We start from the raw sequence: 23,953 nt of genomic DNA on the forward strand, positions 1-23,953 counted from the left end.
TAATATTCTTCTTACATTGAAAATAAGCAGTGGATTACATTTTTTCATCAATGCCTCTTTAACCCCTTGAGGGTTTTTTTAAAATGCTTTCCAGAAGTAAATAAGAACTATTATTCCACATAAAAGCAAAAGAGGTGCTAGACGATAAGTTGGCTTTATAACAATGACAAGAGAGCAAGCTCTTACCTAAAAAAAAAAAAAAAAAAAAAAAAAAAAGTATACTCAATTATATTTTAACTTCAGTATGTAGAAACGGAGAACATAAAACAAATGAAAATAATGTATTAGAGTCTCTATAGCATAATACATATTAGGCAGAGATGCAAAATTAAGAATGCAGAATGAAATTCATCTATATATTTTTCGACTGCTCTGCATTTAATCTTTTTTTTTTTAGTGTTCCATTCCCACAATAACTTTCTTCTAGTTTCTTTAAAGTTAATTTTTCAGAGAAGGAGAAGACTAGAGACCAGTTAAGATTAAAAGAATCAATCATGGGGCGCCTGGGTGGCGCACTCGGTTAAGCCTCCGACTTCAGCCAGGTCACGATCTCGCGGTCCATGAGTTCGAGCCCCAAATCGGGCTCTGGGCTGATGGCTCAGAGCCTGGAGCCTGTTTCCGGTTCTGTCTCCCTCTCTCTCTGCCCCTCCCCCGTTCATGCTCTGTCTCTCTCTGTCCCAAAAATAAATAAACGTTGAAAAAAAAAATTAAAAAAAAAAAAAAGAATCAAAGAGAGGTTAACACTCAAAGGTATTAGTTTTTTTATTCTATTTCAGTGGTTTAGGGCATAATAGAAAGTAGAGTTTAAGTATATTAGAATAAGTTTCAAGGCGATAAAAATTGTCACATGGCAGACAGAGTAGTAAAATATTTGTTACCACTCCATTATCTAGCAAAGCATTCTCACTCTTTTATGTTCTATGCCTCCCATGTTCATGACATGCACATGCAGCCAGGCAGTGGCAGAAGTTGGCTGGGGAGGCCATGAAATACAGATGAACTAATGTTGGCTGACTAGTAGGTACATTGTGCTAAGCCCTTTTGAATGCATTAGCTCATTCTGTGTTCTGTACAGCTGTGCATAGTCAGAGTTATTACTTTATTTTATGGATAAAGAAAGAAAATCTCAGCCTAGTTAAGTAACCTAAGTTACTTAGAAGTTGTATAGGACTGAGATTTGAATCCAGAAATGCCTGAAAACAAAAATCATGCTCTTGCCTTTGCAATATCTTCTTGCAGATAGTCAAGGGAAGGTACTAGAAGAAAGAGAAATACATAGGTATGTGACAGTGTGGGGGACATGGTGTTTTGAAGAAAAGTAGAAAAACATAGGTTTTATGGTTGAGTTCCAATATAGTAAAGTCGCTAATAAATACTATTTCTAAAATTCTTTGTCCTTATTTTAATAAGTCAAAAATATGTTCTTAAGTATTTGTTATAGAATTAAAAAGCCTGAAAGAAGAAAAAGTGCATTGTGAACTGAAATGAATAAAAAGCAGGTCTCTTATTGATTCTTCACTCTAGGAATCTCATTAACTATCAGATGGAATTTGATGACTGCCAACGAATAAACAACATTTTCCCCCATTCAAGGCTGTTAAACTGCCCAAACCACCAAATACAGATTAGTCCGAAATGCACTGATTGTTCTTGCTGGAGGTGGTTAAAAAATCAGCTATAGATACAAGAATTCTTTTTCTCTCTTTCCTTCAGGCTGCTAAAGGATGCACAGAATGAAACTTATTTTAAAAGCTGGTATCAGAAACTATTGGCAGCTCTCCAATTCTGTTCAGGAAAAGCCTTGAGTGATGAGTTTTCCAAAGAGAAGAAACTTATTAAAATTCTGGGAGAGATTGGGGAAAAAGTCAAGTCTGCCAGTGACCCTCAAAGACAGGTTTGTTGAGAAATTAATCTTCATGTAGTGTTTTCTTTAATCTTTTGTTCAATTAAGTTTTAATTTCATAGCTTAGAAAGTAAATTCCGTGTCTATACTTAGTTCTAAGGTACCCAAATCAATTACTTTAATCAAGATATTTTTTTTCAATTTACAGTCTAAAGTTAATGACTCATTAATTATTTTCTGGTGGTAGCAAAAAGTTGAAAGTAAGCTAAATAAACTGGTTTAAAATTATAAAACCTGTCCATCTTTATTTCTTACATTTTAAAGTTCCTCACATAACTTGAGATGCATACTACAGTTAAGTAAGTCTGATATCTTTTTTGACCACTTGCATTAAGTTCCAAAGTGATAGTGACATTATTCTTTCAAATAAATATATTTCTCTCACCTTGACTGGCTGTTTTTATGATAACACTTCTTCACATGAAAATAAGAAAATAAAAAAGAGTTGGAGGAAGCATTTACAAATTTGCACAATTCAAATTACTACTATCTATTTTTCTCTACTTCTTTTTAAAAGGTACTAATTAGTGTTGTATGGAAGTGTTGAATCACTATATTGTACACCTGAAACTAAGACTACACTGTATGATAACTAACTAGAATTTAAGTTTTTTTAAAAAAGGTTTTTTTTAAGTTTATTTTTATTTATTTTGAGAGAGAGATAGAGAGCAAGCAGGGAAGGGGCAGAGAGAGAGGGAGAGAGAACCCCAAGCAGAGGCTCCATGCTGTCAGCACAGAGCCCGATGTGGGGCTCAATCTCATGAAATGTGAGATTATGACCTGCACCGAAATGAAGAATTGGATATTTAACCAACCGAAGCACCCAGGTGGCTCTTGAATTATTTTTTAAATTGTTACTGTTTGGGCGCCTGGGTGGCGCAGTCGGTTAAGCGTCCGACTTCAGCCAGGTCACGATCTCGCGGTCCGTGAGTTCGAGCCCCGCGTCAGGCTCTGGGCTGAAGGCTCAGAGCCTGGAGCCTGTTTCCGATTCTGTGTCTCCTTCTCTCTCTGACCCTCCCCCGTTCATGCTCTGTCTCTCTCTGTCCCAAAAATAAATAAACGTTGAAAAAAAAATTAAAAAAAAAAATTGTTACTGTTTTTCCGCACTTTTTGATAAGGGATACACAATTTTAAAGGTATTGTTTGTGGTTTCAGACCTTCCCACAGGTACAGAGAACTATGGAAGGTAGTGAGTCAAGTATCAGAAATATATTCCTTGGCATTTAGTAAACTATTTGTTCAAATACATTGCTATTTCTGACAATTATCAACTGTCTGCATTATCATCTTTTGCCACTATTACTCTTAATATATGTGAATTTGTTTTCTAAAATGTACTATTACTGGGACACCTGGGAGGGTCAGTCAGTTGAGTGTCTGACTCTTGATTTCAGCTCTGGTCATGATCCCTGGATCATGGGATCGAGCCCCATGTTTTGTCAGGTTCCATGCTATGCATGGAGTCTGCTTGACATACTCTCTTTCTCTCTCTCTCTCTCTCTCTCTCTCTCTCTCTTCCTCTGCCCCCCCTCACTCTCTCTAAAAACTAAAAAAAACCTGAAACTAAAACTAAAGAAATAAAATTTACTGTTACTATTAAGTATAAATCTTGAGAGTTACAAACTAAGATTCAAAGAAATTATCAGAAGTCAATCATGTTAATCATTACTTGAAGCAGGTATTGCAAGTTGGTGGGCCACAAGTCAAATCCATCCCATCCTGTGTTTTGTTTGAACACAATAGTTCTTTGTTTTGGTTTTGTTTGTAATTGAATTTAAAATCCTGTAGAAAGAGCATAAGCTCTAGTTCCCCATTTTCCCCAACACTCCCTATTGTCTTTAGCCCACTGCCTCCTTGTATATGGCTATATAACCAGTTTGACCCCAAAGCATCCAAGTATGCAGCCCCAGAATTAGAGTTTATTTAATCAATAGAAGAAAATTATAACTTGAAAGAAAATTCAAGTTCTTTACAGTTTCTGAAATGTTTTTTCTAATGATTTTTCACAGGAGGTACTGAAGAAAGAGATTGGAAGACTAGAAGAATTCTTTCAGTGTATAAATACCTGTCACCTTCCTCTGAACCCTGCCCTGTGTATAAGGGGTATTGATCATGATGTAAGTCAGTTTATTTGGTAGATAAACTGAGCGGTTTTGCTTTGCATTATTTAGTTCACTGTATGTTTTTTGAAATGGCAAAAACAATTTGTAAATTGTCATTGCAAGTACCTTAAGAAAAAAGCAATCGAATCCCATCCATACTATGTGCTGCATTTGATGCACTGTGTAAGGTTGAGATTGCATTGACCTCATCATAAGATTTGTAGGTTTAGAAATAAACTATCAGTTCAGTAAATAAATAAATAAATAATGATACTTCTCCCTAAATTGATTTCTTAATTTATTCAAAATGGTTGATTTGGTGACCTTATGCAGGCTGGGTTTAATTTCATGCTTATTTATATTATGTGCATACCCATGCCTAGTATGCTAAGGATATTATTAGCTACATCTCAGTTTTTATGTAATTTAAAATTTACTGAAACTCATGGGTCAGTGTGCCATATAATATATTTTGTTATTTTACTTATGCCTGGAGTGACCTTCCTTGCATCAGACACAAATTCGTTTTCTTCTTAAGCCTCTGCCAGTCACACTTTAACTTAGAATCATTCTTTCTCCTTTTTTGCATGAACTTTATTAGCCTCCTCCTCAAAAGTCCAAGACTAGGAAACGCAAATAGAGAAAGGACTGATAAGCAAGACTTAGAAGAAAAGAGGTTAAACTATCACACATGCACAATAAATGTCACTTGACTAAAGTCATATGACAATCAAGGAAACAAATCCAATACTTAGGAGAAAAATTAGGCCATCATTAGCATGAATATAAAAAGTTTTGCCAAGAAGTTGGTACTATTGCCTTTACGACTTTGCTGCTTCACAGACACCTTAAAAACTTTCCTAATATGCTGCACAAGTATATTTTGAAAAATAACAAAATAAGGCATCAAATTTTATAAGTTGACATAGGTCTATCTGGGCTAAATTCCAAATCATTGCTAATTTTCAAAAATTGTGTAACTTTTTAGTCATTAGCAATATCCACTGATTAATGCTGATAATATAGGGAAATGTGGCATTTCAAAGACATGATATCTTAAAGGAGAAAGAACAGTATGGATCATTGAGTCCAGATATTATTTTTGTTGTTGTTGTTGCTGCTTTCTTGATTTGTTGTTTAAGGAGGAAAACATATTTTTCAGTTACAATGCCATATTAAGTCTTGTTTTTATGTATACCTTGAAGATGTGGGACGTTGGCTCTAATGGGTGGCTACTGAAGATGCCCATGTGAGATGATCAGGCTGACGGTCACCAGCCCAGGTGACCTAGCACTGCACCTAGCACCACACCTAGCACTGTAATTGGGACCACACTCCTTTCCTTTACTTACCTGCAGACACTTTTCCTGAGTCTGGGAAGTGCACCAAGCAGCTACCTCTTTGCTCCATTTGTTCTGGTCAGCTGTGCCTCACACAAGGCTGGGCACCTGTGTATAGAGCAATAAACAGCAGATGTGACCAGGTGACCTGGGAAACATTTTAGTCTATTCTATAGTCCTGCCAAATAAGGAGGTCTGAAGGAACATACATAGCATCTGAAGGTGTGGTGAATGGGGCAAGGTTTCAATTAGAACCTGTATCAGAAGATCCATACTGGCAAGAGCTTCTAAGAATGTAATGAATATGATAAGACATTTAGAGAGACCTCTCAGACAATGGTTCATTTGAAAATCTACAAAGGAGGGAACCCCTATGAATGTAACAAGCATAGAAAGACCTGTCATCATTGCTCCCATCTCATTCAAGATCAGAGATTCCATAATTAGGAAAACCTTATAAATGTGCTTAATATATAAAAACCTTCACTCAGAGTTCCCTACTCATTGACGCTCAGATAATATCCTCTGGAGAAGACTTATAAATTTTATGAGTGTAGGAGGCCTTCGTTCAGAGTAAAAGCCTTTTCCAACATCAAGTACTTCATACAAGTGAGAAGCATTACAGTTGAAATTAGTGTGGAAAAGCTCACTCAAGAAACCATCTTGACCACCAGAGAATCCATAATGGGAAGAATCTCTGTGAGTATAATGAACATAGTAAGGCTTTCAGTCAGAGCAAATGTCTTATTTGACATCAGAGCCTCTGCACTTGGGAACAAGCACATAAATATAGGCAGTATGGAAAAGGCTTCAGTCAGAACTCTTAACGTGTTGGCTAAGAGCAAATTCGTACGAGAGAAAAACATTTGGAATACAGCATGATAAGACATTCAGTCAGAGTAAATGTCTTATTTTATGTCACTCGACTTCACACAAGCAAAAAACCCTGTAAATATGGAAAATATGCAATTAAGACTCACATCTTGTTGTGTAACACAGAATTCACATTGGTGAAAAATCCTATGAATGTAATAAGTATGGAAAAATCTTTGGTTATAGCACCAATTTTATGATGTCAGAGAACCCATCTGGGGAGAAACTCTATAAATGCAATGACTATGGGAAAGCCATTTGGGATAGTTCACAGCTTATCATGCATCAGAGAGTTCACACTGGAGAGAAGCTCTGTGAAGGTAGTGACTATGGGAAAGACTACAGTCAACATTCTATTTTAATCACCATCAGTGAATTACACTGGGGAGAAGCACTCGGGCTTGGCTCAGTCCATTTTTTAAAGTATGGTTCTCCAAGATGGAGGGCAAAGGTCTCAGCTTTGATTTAAACCTTCTTTCAAAGAACTTTTACCCTTGTCTCTCCTTGGAAGCACTAATCACAATGGACCATTTCCTTTGGGTCACTAGGGAATGGACCATTTGGGAGAGTGGTTATAACTTAATGCAATCTCTTCTCTGCTCCTGGGAAAGTGAGGACCACACACGTCATTTACTAATAGGTTTCTTTCCTTTTTTAAAAACTATTTTAAATCTATGTCATTAGTGTGTGCTTCTCAAGAACAGAAGTCATATCTTGCGTTATCTATTCTAGCTTTCCTTATTTTCTTTTCTCTATTCCAGCTCTTTTATCTCACCATTTGAATAAAATTATCTTCCAAGAATTTATTCTTTCCTGTTTCTTGGTTGTGGCCTTCATAATCCACTTTTAACATCTAGTCTAAATTCTCCTTTTTGCCTTTCCCTTCATAGAAAGCCTTTAAAAAAAAAAAACTGCTTGCTAATCTCTGTCTTTCACAATCTTCAAATTCAGCTCATCTCTGAAAGACTTGTCTTTTTTAAGTGCTTCTCCATTCAACTATGATAAATGGTCTTGTAAATTATTTTCAACTTAATGCATATGTATATATGTTCATACCAACTTTCTGTAGGCTCTTGGAGAGAAGATACGGTGTCTCTTTCTGTTACCATATAGGTAACAGTTTGTGCATACTATTTGTCAAATATAAAATATTTTTCTCATGACTCTCAAAAAATACTCTGCATGTGAAAACCAAACTATAAAATAATTAAAGCAAAATAGCTTTGAGTGATGTAATTAAGCCTTGCCTTCAGCCTCCCTTTGCCCTTTTTCTCTTCCCTGGACTTGGATGTCTCAAAAAGACCCTCAAGAATTGGATGAGCACAGTTTGAAAACCACTAATCTAGACTCATTTCTGGTCTAATACAGGATTTCCTAATTCAATACCATGACAGAAGGTCATATGTTCCTTGATTGACTGATTCTTGAAGCAAGAATTCATTACTTAATAAGCCGCCTCACCTATTTACTATAAACCTCAAATTGATTCAGTAAGCAAGAGTTTCTGTTTGCTTAGGGATTAGGTTAGATTTCTATTGATAGGTTAAGTTAAAAAAATATATCCTTTCCTCTCTACCTCTACCGATTTCAGACTTCTCAAAAATAATGATATTCAAGCTGATCTTTCAACATGTATTGATGTCGTATTTTACTAAGTTGATAAATTGAAACCATCACATTCTTTTCCTTTATTTAGTATTGATTTAACTCTTCACTGTCAACATGAAGTCTCTAATAGCCTAAAGACATATAGCCTTTGACACTCAAACAATTGTAAGAACATAAAGGAAAATAAGCAACAAGGAAAGTATAATGGAAAGTAGTCAATATCATAAGCTGAAAGTGGAAATGCAAAGTGTAATTGAAAGAAATGAAAAGATGAAATGAAATTGAAATGAAATATGTTGTACTGTTATTTGTGAAGGTAAGAAAATGTTCATTAACAAAAAAGAGAAAGGGAATGCATTATTTTTTTTTAAGTACTCAATTAGTGTCAGGCACTGTAGAAGCTCTTTTACATCCATTAGTCCATATGTCTATTACAAATATGTTTGAGATAGGGGTTATTATCCCCATTTTTCAGTGGGATACAAACATTTCAGTAACTTACCCAAGATCTTGCAGGTAATTAGTTACAGAGTTCAAATTTGAATTCAGATCTTCTTTTTTTTTTAACATTTTTTAATGTTTATTTATTTTTGAGAGAGAGAGAGAGGCAGAGCATGAGTGGGGAGGGACAAAGAGAGAGACAGACAGACAGACAGACAGAATCTGAAGCAGGCTTCAGACTCTGAGCTGTCAGCACAGAGCCCAATGCAGGGCTCATACTCACTAACCACGAGATCATGACCTGAGCCAAAGTCAGACACTTAACCAACTGAGCCACCCAGGTGCCCCAAGTCTTTCTTTCTTTTTTTCTTTTAATTTTATTTATTTATTGTTAAGTTAGCTAATGTACAGTGTAGTCTTTATTTCAGAAGTAGATTCCCGTGATTCATCACTTACATACAACTTCCAGTTCTCCCAATAAGTGCCCTCCTCAATGCCCATCACCCATTTTCCCCACCCCCAACCCCCTAACCCCATCAACTCTCAGTTTGTTCTCTGTATTTAAGAGTCTCTTATGGTTTACCTCCCTCTCTGTTTGTATCTTATTTTTCCTTCCATTCTCCTACGGTCTTCTGTTAAGTTTCACAAATTCCACATATGAGCGAAATCATATGATATCATTCTCTGACTGACTTATTTCACTTAGCACAATACACTCCAGTTCCATCCATGTTGTTGCAAATGGCAAAATTTCATTCTTTTTCATTGTCAAGTAGTATTCCATTGTGTATATAAATATAAATATATAATATATACCACATCTTCTTTATCCATTCATCAGTTGATGGACATTGGAGCTCTCTTTATAATTTGGCTATTGTAGATAGCACTGCTATAAACATTGGGGTACATGTGCCTCTATGAATCAGCACTCCTGTATCCTTTGGATAAATTCCTAGTAGTGCTAGGGTCATAGGGTAATTTGATTTTTAATTTTTTGAGGAAACTCCATACTGTTTTTCAGAGTTACTGCACCTGGATTTTCTTAACTCTATATCCATATTTCCTTAAAGTATGCTGCAGGGAAGAAATAATTAAATGGAAATAGATTTTTTTTTAATCTTTTTTTCAACGTTTATTTATTTTTGGGACAGAGAGAGACAGAGCATGAACGGGGGAGGGGCAGAGAGAGAGGGAGACACAGAATTGGAAACAGGCTCCAGGCTCTGAGCCATCAGCCCAGAGCCCGACACGGGGCTCGAACTCACGGACCGCAAGATCGTGACCTGGCTGAAGTCAGACGCTTAACCGACTGCGCCACCCAGGCGCCCCTAGATTTTTTAATAACAATTTTATCTTTTAGATATTAACCAACTAGCATAAACACAATATCTACATACTACTTACTTTATTTAACCTCCCAACATATCACCACTGTTCAGTGAGAAAAAAATGTAGTTGAAGACTTACAGCCTGCCAAGAAGCTGAATTTTCAATTTCTAAGTAAAGGCTTTGGTTAGTAGACTAAAGTTGTTTTGTTGTTATTGTTAATAAATATGTTTCTTTGTTGTAAAGTGTAAAAATTATTCATATGTGTTATATTTGCTTCTATAACAAATTATCCAAGAGGCCTGTGATTTCATGGAAAGTGTTCTTGTTCCTTTATTTTTCTAAGCATTTTTTTCCTTCTCTTTCCATAGGCATGTTCATATTTCACATCTAATGCTTTGCCACTGAAGATTACTTTCATCAATGCTAACCCAATGGGCAAAAACATCAGCGTCATTTTTAAGGTACAGTAGCCCTCCTGAAACATCAAATTGATTTCACAGGTAGAATTATTGATTTATTTCTCACAAAAAGAAATGATTATAGCTATTTTCCACTGGCAACAACACAGAGGATTCCAGTTATTTTTATTCTGCATTTTTACAGAATTATAGTACATGTCAAACTATGATTGATAATAAATAAATCGTTATTGGCTCAAGCTAGTGAACCTTCAGTGCAAAACTTAAGAGGAGATGTTTCAATGAATAAAATTATACAATCACTTTTGAGTAGCACAGAATGTGGAATGTTTGGTTAGCCCTTAGTGGAAGAGTTTTCTTTTGGTTTATATACTAAATTAGAATCAATATTAGCTGAAACTCAAATGATATGTTAATTTAACATAAAATTCTTATCTGCAAGAACTTGCTTATTTTAATAATTTGAGTTATTTTCTTCTTTTTAAATAAATATGGGCCAAATCAGTCTTTATCATGAATCCCATGAGAAAAGAGTAAAAGGTAGTAACAGAGTTAAAGACAGGTAGGAAAGAGGGACTGAAGAAGAAACTGTAGTGGAACAGTAAGAATTTACATTCATTCACTTAATTTAATCAATTATTCAGCCAAACCAGACAACCAGCTCTCAGAGTGAATTATTTGGTGGATTTTGACTATTTTTGAGGGTAATTTTTAGCACACCCTACTTTGGCTTTGACCTGTGTCACCTCAAGCATTCATTAATGGTCACATGACACTGCATTTTTGGTGAAGAAAAAAAATAACAAAATTTCATCTTGGAATATTTTTCTGCATATTATTTACAAAGCATTTTCAAAACCAAACCTGTTAGTTTAAAAGCATAAAACTATCCTCCTTCCCCTTTGGACATATTCCATTTCCTTCACTTATGCTAGAAAATCATCTCTTAATCATTTCTTCTTATTATCAAAGGCTGTTTACTCTGCAAACTTTTTAACCACCTTCATAATATGAGAAGTCAATGATTTAAAGTCTAATGAATCCTGTGTGTGCTATTTATACTCCTAGTCAAGAAGCTCTTGGTATTCTAAGTGTATATCAGTATATACATTTATGGCATACGAAATAGCGTTTCAGTTCGAAAGAAATCTCTCTTGGTTGAGTTTGAAATTTGGTTTGAAATTTCAATAAACATTCATTGAGTCTCTTTTCTCTAGACTTTAAGTCTAAGACATTGCACGTGGATGATAAATTGAAAGATTATTATCAGGAACAGCATTCCAAGCAACTTCTAACTTGATGGCTGAAGCTTCTGTAATCATTTAAAGGAAAGTTCTTATTTTCTTTGATCTTCTCTCAGAAACACAAGATGTTCTTAGTACTAATAAAACAATTGAAACCATCCTAAGTCTGGCTAGAAATTTATTTGAGGAAAGAAATGACATATACCATATTTGAAGGCCTTTAATGGAATTCAAGGAGAAATCCAGTCTATAATTTTGTTTTTAACAGGCTGGCGATGATCTCCGTCAGGATATGCTTGTTCTGCAGATTATTCAAGTGATGGACAATATTTGGCTGCAGGAGGGCTTGGATATGCAAATGATCATTTATAGATGTCTATCCACAGGAAAATGTCAAGGTCAGTATAGATTAGAAAGTGATTTGACTTACATTATTTATCTCAAACATTCACTGGTAGCATGACACCAAACTTTCACAGCCTTCATTTTGCACTATAAATTTTAAAATCAAAGAACTATATACAAAGTCATTCTTCTTTCTTAACAAGAATTATTTTCAAAATAGTTTACATGGAATGTAATGTCTTTGATGATAGTAATTAAGATTTTCACATTCCAGATGTTAACTGTGGTATCTTTTCCTGTATCTTTTGTGTGGTTTTTTTCTCTTAAAGATAATAATAGAAAAACCTACTTGTTCAAAAAAATTCAATTGCTGCCTATTAACACAAAATTCACAAAGTCACAAATGCTTAAAGGAGTTCTGAACATTCTAAATACCTTATAAATCTGCATTTAATTTCTAAAAGATGTTTGAGTAAATCACAATATCAATAGTCAAAGATGACCAAATATGCAAACTTTGAACATCCCAATATATTATTATAGAAATGTAATATAAAATATAGAAATATAATTACATTTATACACATTTTCAATGAAAATAATGTCAATGGTCCACCCAAATTATTAGCAAAACATCACAGGTAAAAGTTGTACTTAATTACAATAGTGCTAAATTGAAGAAATAATTCCTAAGATACCTTATAATCTTTTTAAAATGTGGTCATCACCACTTAGAATTTCATTAAATTAATTGGTAGAAATTATAGCAGATACATTTACATAAACAAAAGGATTAAAAAAAAATCATAGAACCAGAGACAGAACCTAGAACCGTGTAGTTTGTTTCTTTTGGTCTGTTGTGGGTTTTTGTATTGTATTGTTTTGTTTTATTAAGAAAGAGCTACAATTTAAACCTAACAGAAAACTATCACTGTCTGATCCCCCCAGTTCCTGAGGTTCCACCACTAGGCTCTGTACCCCAGACAACCATGACTTGAGACTTTAGAAACTAAGTTCGGAAGCACCTCCACTTTAGTTTAACTTGCAACCTGATCCTTCAGGATAACTCTGTTACAAGTTACACTACCCAATTATTTTGATTCTGATAATAGGGCTTTTGCTTTCAGGACAAGTGTCTACCCCTTTACCCTTTCTAAAGCTCTATTTCCTAAGAGTCTTTATCATCGCTGCTCTGAGATTGTTATTCCTTGAGTTTTACTCTCCCTTTTTTTACATGGGTAACTGAACTTTTTCAAATTCTAATGTATTGAAAGAGTAAGAATAAAGCTAGATGAACCAAGCTGAACTTTTTGATGTCATAAGGATCATCTTTTCTTCAGAAATTGAATACATCACTGACTTCAGTGGAATTCTTTTTTTTTTTTAAGATTTTTTAAGTGTATTTATTTAGAGAGAGAGAGCATGCACATGTGCAAGCAAGGGAGGGGCAGAGAGAGAGGGAGGGCGAGAGAATCTCAAGCAGGCTTTGCAGAGTCAGCAGGAAGCCTGACACTGAGACTCAAACTGTGAGATCTAACTGTGAGATCATGACCTGGGCTGAAACCAAGAGTTGGGCACTTAACTGACTGAGCCACCCAGATGCCCCCTCTGTGGAATTCTTCAATTCCATCTACTCATTTCTTTGTTTATAACTATAGAATATAACAGAGGCTAAATCTTTTAAAGTTAATAAAATGGCTCAGTAAATATGAATGTAGACTTGTCCACAGTTGCAGATGTTGTAAAACAAACAAGCTATTATTCTCTCCTATCTATCAACAATCTTCCATAGTTGTAAGATTTGAGAGGGTGTTATACTGGCATAATACTTCTTCAAGAAAGATAGAGATCTTTAAGGCAAATGTCATTTTTAGGAGCTCAGGTTCCATTTTTATTATGCTTCCAAGGCTTATTGAATATCTATTATTTTGAAAAAATATCACAGAGTAAGGTAAAGTATACTAAAATGAGCTAAACAGAGTTGCTGCCCTTAAGGAGAGTATATTCCAGGCCAGAAGTTTGCATGACTTTATCAACATGATTGTTGATTATAATTCACATGACTATTTTGTACATGATGTCCAGGAGATTTAAGAGAGCCTATCGAGACAAATAATTCTTTAGGATTTATTTTATTTAGTTATTTATCTTTTTAAAAAATATATTGTCAAACTGGGCTTCCATACAACACCCAGTGCTCATCCCAACAAGTGCCCTCCGCAATGCCCATCACCCACTTTCCCCTCCCTCCCACCCCCCCCCATCAACCCTCAGTTTATTCTCAGTTTTTAAGAGTCTCTTATGGTTTGCCTCCCTGCCTCTCTGTTTGTAACTTTTCCCCCCTTCCCTTCCCCCATGGTCTTCTGTTAAGTTTCTCAAGATCCACATATGAATGAACACATATGGTGTCTGTCTTTCTCTGACTGACCTATTTCGCGGCATAATACCCTCTAGTTCCATCCACGTTGGTGCAAATGGCAGAAAAATATGGAAGCTTCATGAATTTGCATATCATCCTTGCACAGGGGCCGTGCTGATCTTCTCTGTATTGTTCCAATTTTACTACATGTGCTGCTGAAGGGAGCACAGCATTTATTTTATTGTTGGCTCTCCAAATTTGATGGGCGTAGAAGTTACTTAGGGGAAATGGAGGAGTAGAGATAACTAGACCCAACCAGGTACTAAATCACATTCTCTACGTAGGCATTGAAGAGAGGAGGGGGTTCTCAAGTCTTTGTGACTGTAAAAAGCTGCTCTATTATTTCTTATGCACCCCAGTTTGAGAGCCACTGCCTTATATGACACCACCTTGAAAAGTTCTGTCCCCAAGAAACTTACTATTTAAAATGTGACCCGGGGAATCAGCAGCATTAGCATCACCTGGGAACTTGTCAGAAATGCAGAATCTCAGACCTCACTCCTACCCTAAAGAATTAGAGCCTACCTTTTAACAAGACCCCCAAGTGATATATATATATATATATATATATATATACACACACACTAAAATTGGAGAATCTCTGCATTCAAGGACTATAAGAACTATACATATTACTCAATGTGCACAGATTTGATAGTATTTAAAAGGTGTATGATACATACTATCTTAAAATGTATAAAATGTAATTTATGGTTTTAATTAATAGACAAAATTTGGCCACCATGATTGTTAAAAATTAGGTGCAAGGTTTTCAGGGTAGTCAGCAATGTAAGTCTTATGATAAATGGCTTGGGATTTAGCAAAGATTAATTCCCTAAAGACAAATGTGGTCTGGAAAGTAACTGACATTGCTACAGCACAGTATCTAAATGGTGTAATAATCTAAGTCTTTATTTTGGACATGGTCAAATGTGAGGCAATGAAGCACTAAGGAACCAGATAGAAGGTGATTTCCCTTTAGGTGTATTAAGTGGAGGAACTGGAAATTTGAGGAAGGAAATGTTCAGTATTAGAAAGAGCAATCACCTCTTTCTAAAATTATTACATTAATACAAAACGTAAAGGCTTACATTTTCTATCTCACTTAATACACATGAGAAAACCTGCATGAGATCCAAATACTATTGGGGAGAAAGGAGATGTACTATGATATTAAGGATAAGCCCAAGATTTACTTCTGGAGTATTCAGTTATGTCCTTCCTTCCTCCCTCCTTCCCCCCTCCTTTCCTCCCTCCATTCTTTCCTTCCTCTCCCTATCTCTCTTTCTCCCCTTCCTTCCTTCCTTCCTTCCTTCTTTCAGATATGCTTTATAGGTTATTTCTGCAGCATTCAATATTCCATTCCCACTCCCCATGTTTAAGTTTCTTTCTGATCCAGCAATGTAGATGTCTAAGAGTCACAACTGGACTATTAAATATTAAGAGAGATTAAGGCTGCAACCAGCTACTGCTGGCCAACTCCAGCACAGAGAAGTGTTTCATTTACCAACACTGTGATTTGATTAATTGTTGTTTAATCTGAATGTTTGAAGATAGGTTATGAAATAGTTTCATAAATTCAAACATCTCTCTTTTCAAATAGCTTCATTTGTGTCCTTGGTCTCTTTGGACATTTGAATTTTCAACTCTTGCAATTTTCAAGATTGTGGAAATCAAAAATACTAGACTTTAATTTCTTTCAGTGATTTTATTTACAGAACAGTATTTTACAGGTTGTTTTGTGGACATTAGTCTGGACAGTTTTATTAAATACTGGGTCTAAATTGCTATTCTGTACACAATAAAAATCAGAAGATTTGAAAATATTTACATTTTAATAACCTTAGGAACACAATGAAAAAAGGCTTAATGGATACATGGCCAGTAGGGCAAAGGTCCTAATGAAGTTCAATCAATATATGCTCCCCTTTAAAAAATTATTAGCATAGTTTGTCTTTAATGTTGGCTGAGAAGAAAGGAGCAGATGGCTCTCCACATGTTTACTGCAATTATTCTGTTCACTCCTAGAAATGGGACATTTAACTATGAAGCTTTCATTAACCTGAACCTTGATTTTTATAATATATTTGAAATATTTGTTATGGATATTGTATTTGGTTCTCTTCTATCATAAATACGCTTGTTATACAAGTTTGAATGTCCTCTCTTCAACTGTAAATGAATGCACCAGTCATACAGTAATTAACTGACTACCTTATTGACTGAGAGTTCTGTGAGACCGTCTAGATTGGCTCTCTACTGTAGTTCAAGAAAAAAATAGTGAAGCTTCTTCTGATAGTTCCAAACACAATAAGTGCTCCCCAGGACTTCAGAAAAATTAGAAGGAAGTCTTCTTCATCCAGATAAGTCTTCTTCAGAAAAGAAGGTTTACAAAGAAAAGGATAACTGAAGTAGTGCTGAGAAGGATTGTTGCCACATAGGTCAAGATGTGTTTCCTAAGTATTCCTCATCTTGTGAAGAAGAAATTATTTATATCATCTCTTTTTTATCAACCAGGATTGGTGCAGATGGTGCCCGATGCCATCACCCTAGCAAAGATCCATCGCCATTCTGGACTGATAGGACCATTGAAAGAAAACACAATCAAAAAATGGTTCAGTCAGCACAACCATTTAAAGGCAGATTATGAAAAGGTTTGTCCTGCTGTAGCTAATTTTAAATAATGTACTTAAAGAAGAATATGCTCTGGATCATTAACTATTGTGTTTCATGAAAAAGTAAATTAAGGACACCTTGAGTTCTAATCCATTCAGTCATCATCTTAGTAATAATGATCCAGTTTAAATGGTATATTAACTAGATAAAATTTCTGTATTTGGTTTTGTTTCTTACAGCCATCTCTCTTGAGATGTTGCTCCTTGAAACTACTTCTTTCAAGTTATCTCTGCCTATCTGTATACAATCTCCAGTTTCTATAAATCCCTCTCCTTCCTTTGCAATGCATTTCTTCTGCCTACTTTTTCATGCCTTATTCTTCCAATGCTTGTAAAATGCATAAATATCTCAGAACTTTACAAAATGTACTGTTATATTTGACTGAAAACATTTTTTCCCACTTCCCTTCACACTGGCATCTGGCCTGTGGTGTATAGTTGTGCAGGTTCTGCCATCTACCAGGGCTCCCAGCTAAGGAAGGAGCTGCTTAAATCCAGGCTTTATTCCACTTGCCAAAGCATGAACTGGTCCAGCTGGGTCTACCTGGAGGGAGGAACATCTTTATGCTAGTTCACACAAAGGTACAATAAGGGCTAGCACTGAGTTTTCTCAAAACTGTCCTGAGCACTGAAATTTCTTCATTCTAGGCAACTCCTCAGTCCTGAACAAACTGGAATGATTGGTCACCCTAGTTAACACAGACCATGATAGAGAGACCCAAGAGTTCATCGATTTCAGATTTCTATGAGATTGAAGTGGAGCAAAATATGGGGTTTTGGAGGTCAAATAACAAAGATGAGATAGCATTACCTTGAAATCTATTTTGTAATCATTCACAAAATTAGAACTTGAGTTTTGCACAAATCCCTGGGGTTATATCGTTTGAGGTGTTTACGCATATATTTGCTCTTCACAGCTACACATAAGGGCATCTTTTATTATCTTCACTTTGTAAGTGAAACATATATAATGAGACAAATTAAGTGACTTGTTCAGGCACTTGGGATATCTGGAACTAAGACAGGTAATCCAGTGACATAGATTTCCACTCCAGCATGTCAGCCACCCCGTTCCAGGAGACCCATTACCATGGCCCAACCAATCACTCACAGCTCCACCATGGTTACAATCATGGTTGCATCACTGATGAAAATAATGTGTACTCAGGAGACCATTTGAAAACAAAGAGTAATTTTGGCAAGAAACCTCTGTTTATTAAAGAAACAGAAGCCACAATTGACTTAGTGATAACCTGCTTCCACCCACACAGACATTCACTGGTGTATACTGTACCAAGACACTTTTGGACATTAGCTGGATGACATATTTGTAAGGATAAACATAAGATATTACCTATATCTCAATACAGTTTTTTCTGTGTTACAAATTCAAATATTCAAAATTGACATTTTGGGGCGCCTGGGTGGCGCAGTCGGTTAAGCGTCCGACTTCAGCCAGGTCACGATCTCGCGGTCTGTGAGTTCGAGCCCCGCGTCAGGCTCTGGGCTGATGGCTCGGAGCCTGGAGCCTGTTTCTGATTCTGTGTCTCCCTCTCTCTCTGCCCCTCCCCCGTTCATGCTCTGTCTCTCTCTGTCCCAAAAATAAATAAACGTTGAAAAAAAAAAAATCAAAATTGACATTTTAAGTTTCTCTGGGGATAGTAAATATTGAGCCATATTTTTCCTTCTTCTTTTACCTTGAAAAAAAATCATTCAATATTGTATATTTGGGACATCAAAAAAATACACCAGGAATCCTCTTCAATAAGCTATGAAAATTAGATCCAACTGAATGAAAGAGATATTTTGCCCAATTTAAATGAAAACATTTATTAGCCACAGAAGAAATTGCTTCATGTTCTTCTATAGCATATCAAGAACCAGTCATTTAATCATAATCTTCTCTCAACTGAGACGTAGAAGTGGGTCTCGATTATGTAATTTTGCTTTTTATACTACTTTTTACCATTATCTCTGACGCTAATGCATTTGCTTATTTTATCTGTGTGTTATCTTTGTGTTATTTCTTTTCAACCAATTAGGCCTTGAGGAACTTTTTCTATTCCTGTGCCGGCTGGTGTGTGGTAACGTTCATCCTGGGAGTCTGTGACCGACATAACGACAATATCATGCTGACAAAGTCAGGCCACATGTTTCATATTGACTTTGGAAAATTCCTAGGTCATGCACAAACATTTGGAGGGATAAAAAGGTCAGTGTGCAAATAATGTCTATTACAGTAATTAAGCAATGTCCCGGAGTGATACAGGACATGTAATGGCATAGAAACCCGGCAGATGGCTTGCTCCCCCGGCTCTCAAATCCCCCCAGATAACATAAACATGTTTATATATCTAATATGATTGAAGGAAATATTTTCTTCAATATATTTTTAATGGAACAAATTAGGTTTCCTCAAATTGTTAGTGGACTTCTCCCATGAGAAACTAATCCTGCTCCAGTCTGAATTGTCTGAAATATAATATTCTTGTTTTCTTATAAACCTTGAATGGACAATGAGGCATGAATTCGTGGTCTCAATACATCCAGTATATTGCCCATAGCAATCACCATCCCTGGTCTACATATCACAAAACTAGCACATTTCCTACACTGAAATAATCTTAAGTCATTTCAAAAATACCCAGTGAGCAACAACCGATCAAGGCTCTGAGGATGTAACAGCAAACAAGGAAGACACAAACTTTATAATCTTTCTAGGAGGAATGATACGCATTAAACAAGTTAGCATGTAAAGAAATAATATGAGTAAATGAAGAATGTAATTTATTAATAAGAAACTGAAGCAAAGAAATTATATAGAGAGTGACTGGAGCAGGGATGCCATTTTAAAGAGGCCTCTACAAAGAGATGAGAGACCACTGTGTAATTAATTATCTACCTTGTGGAAATCCATGAGAATAGATTTCTAAGAAAAGAGAACAACAGAAGTAACAGTCATGAGCATGAAAATAAGCCTAGTATGATCCAGTGATAAGAAGGCCTGGGACCTGGAAGGCCTGGGACCTGGCAGGGGGCAGGCAGTAAGATGTAAAGGTGAAGAGCTTGAGGAGGCCAGACCAAGTAGGGCACTGAGGACATGATATGAAGGTTGGTTTTTATTTTGGGTTCGGGGCAAGCCATTGATGGATTTCAGTGGATTTCAAAATGTGTTCTTCTCTCCTGTGAAGTAGTAAGAACAGTTAGGAGTCTACTACAATGATTAGGGCAAGGCCTTAATGGAAAAGAAGTGGTAAAAACTGAGATTCAGAATATAATTTGGGGTCAGAGCCATAAGACCTGCTAATTGATTGGACACTGGCAGTGACTAATGGCTGGGGGAGGGGCTTAGCAAGTAGAAATAGAAAAGAAAACATTCTATTTTGCCTGGATAATGCCTGGATCTTTAATCTTAACAAATAATTATATCATTTACTGAAACCAAAAAGACTGGTGGATGAATAAGTTTTTGTTTTATTTTATTTGAACTGGGACAAGGAAACCCAAAGTTTAAGACTAAAGTCCCTTGCTTTAAAAAGATACAATACCTTAAAGTAGAAATGGGACCAAATCATTCTGAAGAGTAATCACTCACTTTTAGCTAAAAGTATCTACTCAGTCGAAGGAATAATAATGTCTTCTATAATATAACATGATGAACTCTCACTAGATGGCAGTTATCTGGTATTAAAATGCCAATATAAACTACATAATATGGTATCTCCTATTTTGTAGAAGCATACAAATGGAATCATTTCACATGTTGTTATTTTCAATGCATTGCCTTCTATTATGACTACCTCAAGAAAATTCACCACATCTGCATTCATTCCTTAAAAATCTACTGAGGATAATCTGTGTGCCAAGCACTGTGATAAATCTTGAGGATACAAAGGTGGATAGTACACATTTACCACCTCAATGGGGTTTGCTCTTTCTTAGAATACCAGAAGACAAAAACATAAATAATCATTATAAAATGTGATAAGGGCAGAAATAGAGAGATGTACAGACTATCAGAACAGCATAGAAGCAAGATACCTAGTTTATGAAAGACAAAAGCTAATTAATGTACATAAGCATGAACATAATTTACCCGTATAATACTTTTTCCCTACAATCCATTCTTTCCTAGAAATTTAAAGATTAGATTTCAATTCTGACATCTTTATTTATTTATTTTGCTGTATTGTCCACTGGATATTTGGGCTAACGCTTACTCATTTATTTAACCAGCAATAGTGTTGACCATGTGGGTGGTTAAAAAAGGAATAAAAAGGGGCGCCTGGGTGGCGCAGTCGGTAAAGCGTCCGACTTCAGCCAGGTCACGATCTCGCGGTCCGTGAGTTCGAGCCCCGCGTCAGGCTCTGGGCTGATGGCTCGGAGCCTGGAGCCTGTTTCCGATTCTGTGTCTCCCTCTCTCTCTGCCCCTCCCCCGTTCATGCTCTGTCTCTCTCTGTCCCAAAAATAAATTAAAAACGTTGAAAAAAAAATTAAAAAAAAAAAGGAATAAAAATATTTGTTTCACAGAAAAAATTGAATAAGTCATAAAAAATAAGAACAAGTTACTAAACAATACAGTAAGTCCTATAATGGAGATATGTACCAGGGTCTATAAAAAAGGTGGAGCTCAATTTGTTTGTTTATTAATATTACAAGAGCTACTGCTGCTTCTGATTTGGCAATTTTTTTGACATATGATATTATATTAGTTTCAGGTGTACAACATATGATTCAGCAATTCTATATATTACAAAATGCTCACCACAAGTGTAGTCACCATCTGTCACCACACAGTTATTACATTATTAACTATATTCCCTATGCCGTACATTTCATCCCTGTGCCTTATTTATTTTATAACTGGAAGTTTGTACCTATTAATCCATTTCATCTATTTTTTCCTACTCCCTACTTTCCTCCCTTCTGGCAACTACCAGTTCTGGGTATTTATGAATGTGTTTCTGGATTTTTTATTCATTTATTTGTTTTGTTTGTTTTTCAGATTCCACATATAAGTGAAATCATATGGTATTTGTTTTTCTCTGTCTAATTTATTTCACTAAGCATAATACCCTCTGGATCCATTCATGTTGTCACGAATGACAAGATTTCATTCTTTTTTATGGCTGAGTAATATTCTATTGTGTGTATATGCCACATCTTTATCCATTCATCTATTAATGGACATAAACATAGAGAAACATATATATTTTCAAACTAATATTTTCATCTTCTTAATGTAAGTACCCAGCTGTGGAATTACTAGATTGCATGGTGTTTTGTTTTTAATTTTTTGCTTTCCATAGTGGCTGCACCAATTTATATTCTGACCAACAGTCCCCAAGAGTTTTGTTTTCTCCACATCCTTACCAACATTTGTTATTTCTTGTGTTTTTGATACTAGCCATTCTAACAGCTGTAAGGTGGTATCTCACTGTGGTTTTGATTTGAATTTCCCTGGTGATTCATGATGTTCAGCATCTTTACATATATCTCATCTGTTGGCTGTCTTTACATCTTCTGAAAAATGTCTATTCAGGTCCTCTCTTTGGCAATTTTAACTCTTTTAGGTAACATCTGAGGTACATGAAAATGTGTCCAGCACAGTACATAACCTCACTCATAGTAGGTTCTCAATACTGTTTATCAGTTAATAAACCATTCATCTGGAAGCCCTCAATCATTCAATAATCATTGATTGGATGAATGAAATGAAGCTGGCAGTGTCTTCCCTTGAGATGACTGATTATTGTTCACCAGCTAAGGAGGCCAACTGAAGCATTATGATCCATTTGGATTATTATTTGCAAGATTTTATCTCCACCAGTGGCTATGTAAGGCTAATTAGCAATGTCTCCTTGGATTTCTGTCTTGAAACTGATACTTCTGCTCTGAGTTTAACAGGTAAACTGAACTATTCCTACTCATTTTTATTCACTATATCTTTTGAATTACATTCTAATAGTTTCCTTCCCAGTGTCTTTTGGCTGTTTCTGAAGTTCATTTGAGTGTTGTTTCATAAGATGGCCAACTTCTTCTAACTTGGGACCATTGGCTGTTCTTATTGGTTGCTAGGTTGACAATAGACTTCTTATAAATTGAACCTCTGTATTCTCCTAGGACACATGAATGTTCTTATTTATACTACATTTATTACATTATAGACCTGATCTTTAAAGAGACTAGCTTCACCTAGCTCCTTCTAAACACATACTAGGCATATTAATAACCCACCCATAATGTACAAAGCCATGTATGTAAATAATGCCCTAGGACTATCCTAGTCTCTCACAGTCTAGCAAGGCCATAATGCTCTAGTAATAACCCAGGATCATACTCCTTAACATAAAATGCTGCACCTACTGGGACTAGAAAGTACACGTATCTCAGATACATGTGTTTTTACTATTGTCTACTCCTTAACACTATGGAAGATGAAAATATTTGTATAACTTTCTAGGTTTACAAAAGATTACTAATACATAGAGACTAATTTCACTTAATAATACATTTGCCTAAACCATTGCTCAACTGCACATAAGAAGTACAGTTTCCAGTTGTGGGTGGTTTATAGGTTGGCAAAAGAAATCACATACACACATAAAACCCTCTCTCTAAGTTGTAGATATACCCTTTAGCCAAGGATACAGAATTTAATAATAGAAGTTAGCAGGCCAACAGAGCAGAACCAGATGTAGTATATCTTTCCCTTGATCTTTAGTTTCCTTAAGAAGAGCAATGAGGCAATGTTTTTTTTACAAGCAGGATCTTGAAAAAGAAGCTGATTTCTTGCTGGGCCATTGCCCTTTTATATTCATGCTTACATCACCGTTCCAAAACATCTCCCACTAACCATCTATATAATCCTATTTAGACAATGCCTACAGACATTGGCTCTCTTGGTTCTTGGATTATATTGAGTCAGCCCAGCAACACTCACATTTGGAGTCCTTGCCCAGATGTCTCTAAACCATTCCTCTGAATTCAGTTTCCCAGAAATATGGAAAACCCATGCTTTGACCAAATTAGAGGCTCCTGTAGACTTTCTAACTTTGAAGAAAGAAAAAAGAACGCACTTCTCAGTTATAAATATGAAGGATTTCACATCCTGTGTATAAACAAACAATCCTTCATTATTGGTTTTAATTATTAGATTAGATAAAGAGGATATTCACCAATGGATTAAATCACAGGGCAATTCAGCCCTAGCATTCTTTAATGATTCTGGGGAAAATTTGGCTAATCCTCA

At 35.7% G+C, this 23,953-nt stretch overlaps 1 protein-coding gene and 1 non-coding gene across 2 annotated transcripts in view; one reads left to right on the plus strand and one right to left on the minus strand.

Annotated features, from left to right (window-relative positions):
- The window catches only part of PIK3C2G (phosphatidylinositol-4-phosphate 3-kinase catalytic subunit type 2 gamma), a 333,932-nt gene that overhangs the window by 195,021 nt on the left and 114,958 nt on the right, over window positions 1–23,953 (plus strand). Inside the window, exons 18-23 of the mRNA XM_043561485.1 lie at window positions 1,714–1,894; window positions 3,913–4,020; window positions 9,968–10,060; window positions 11,531–11,660; window positions 16,544–16,680; window positions 18,744–18,913. Of these exons, the coding sequence (XP_043417420.1) occupies window positions 1,714–1,894; window positions 3,913–4,020; window positions 9,968–10,060; window positions 11,531–11,660; window positions 16,544–16,680; window positions 18,744–18,913 (819 nt within the window). The remainder of the gene's footprint in view (window positions 1–1,713; window positions 1,895–3,912; window positions 4,021–9,967; window positions 10,061–11,530; window positions 11,661–16,543; window positions 16,681–18,743; window positions 18,914–23,953) is intronic.
- LOC122474102 lies at window positions 14,088–14,194 on the minus strand. The gene has a single exon (XR_006294795.1). It is a non-coding gene; the product is annotated as a U6 spliceosomal RNA (small nuclear RNA).

The sequence above is a fragment of the Prionailurus bengalensis genome, chromosome B4 (genome assembly GCF_016509475.1).
Source record: "Prionailurus bengalensis isolate Pbe53 chromosome B4, Fcat_Pben_1.1_paternal_pri, whole genome shotgun sequence".
Classification (NCBI taxonomy): Eukaryota; Metazoa; Chordata; class Mammalia; order Carnivora; family Felidae; genus Prionailurus; species Prionailurus bengalensis.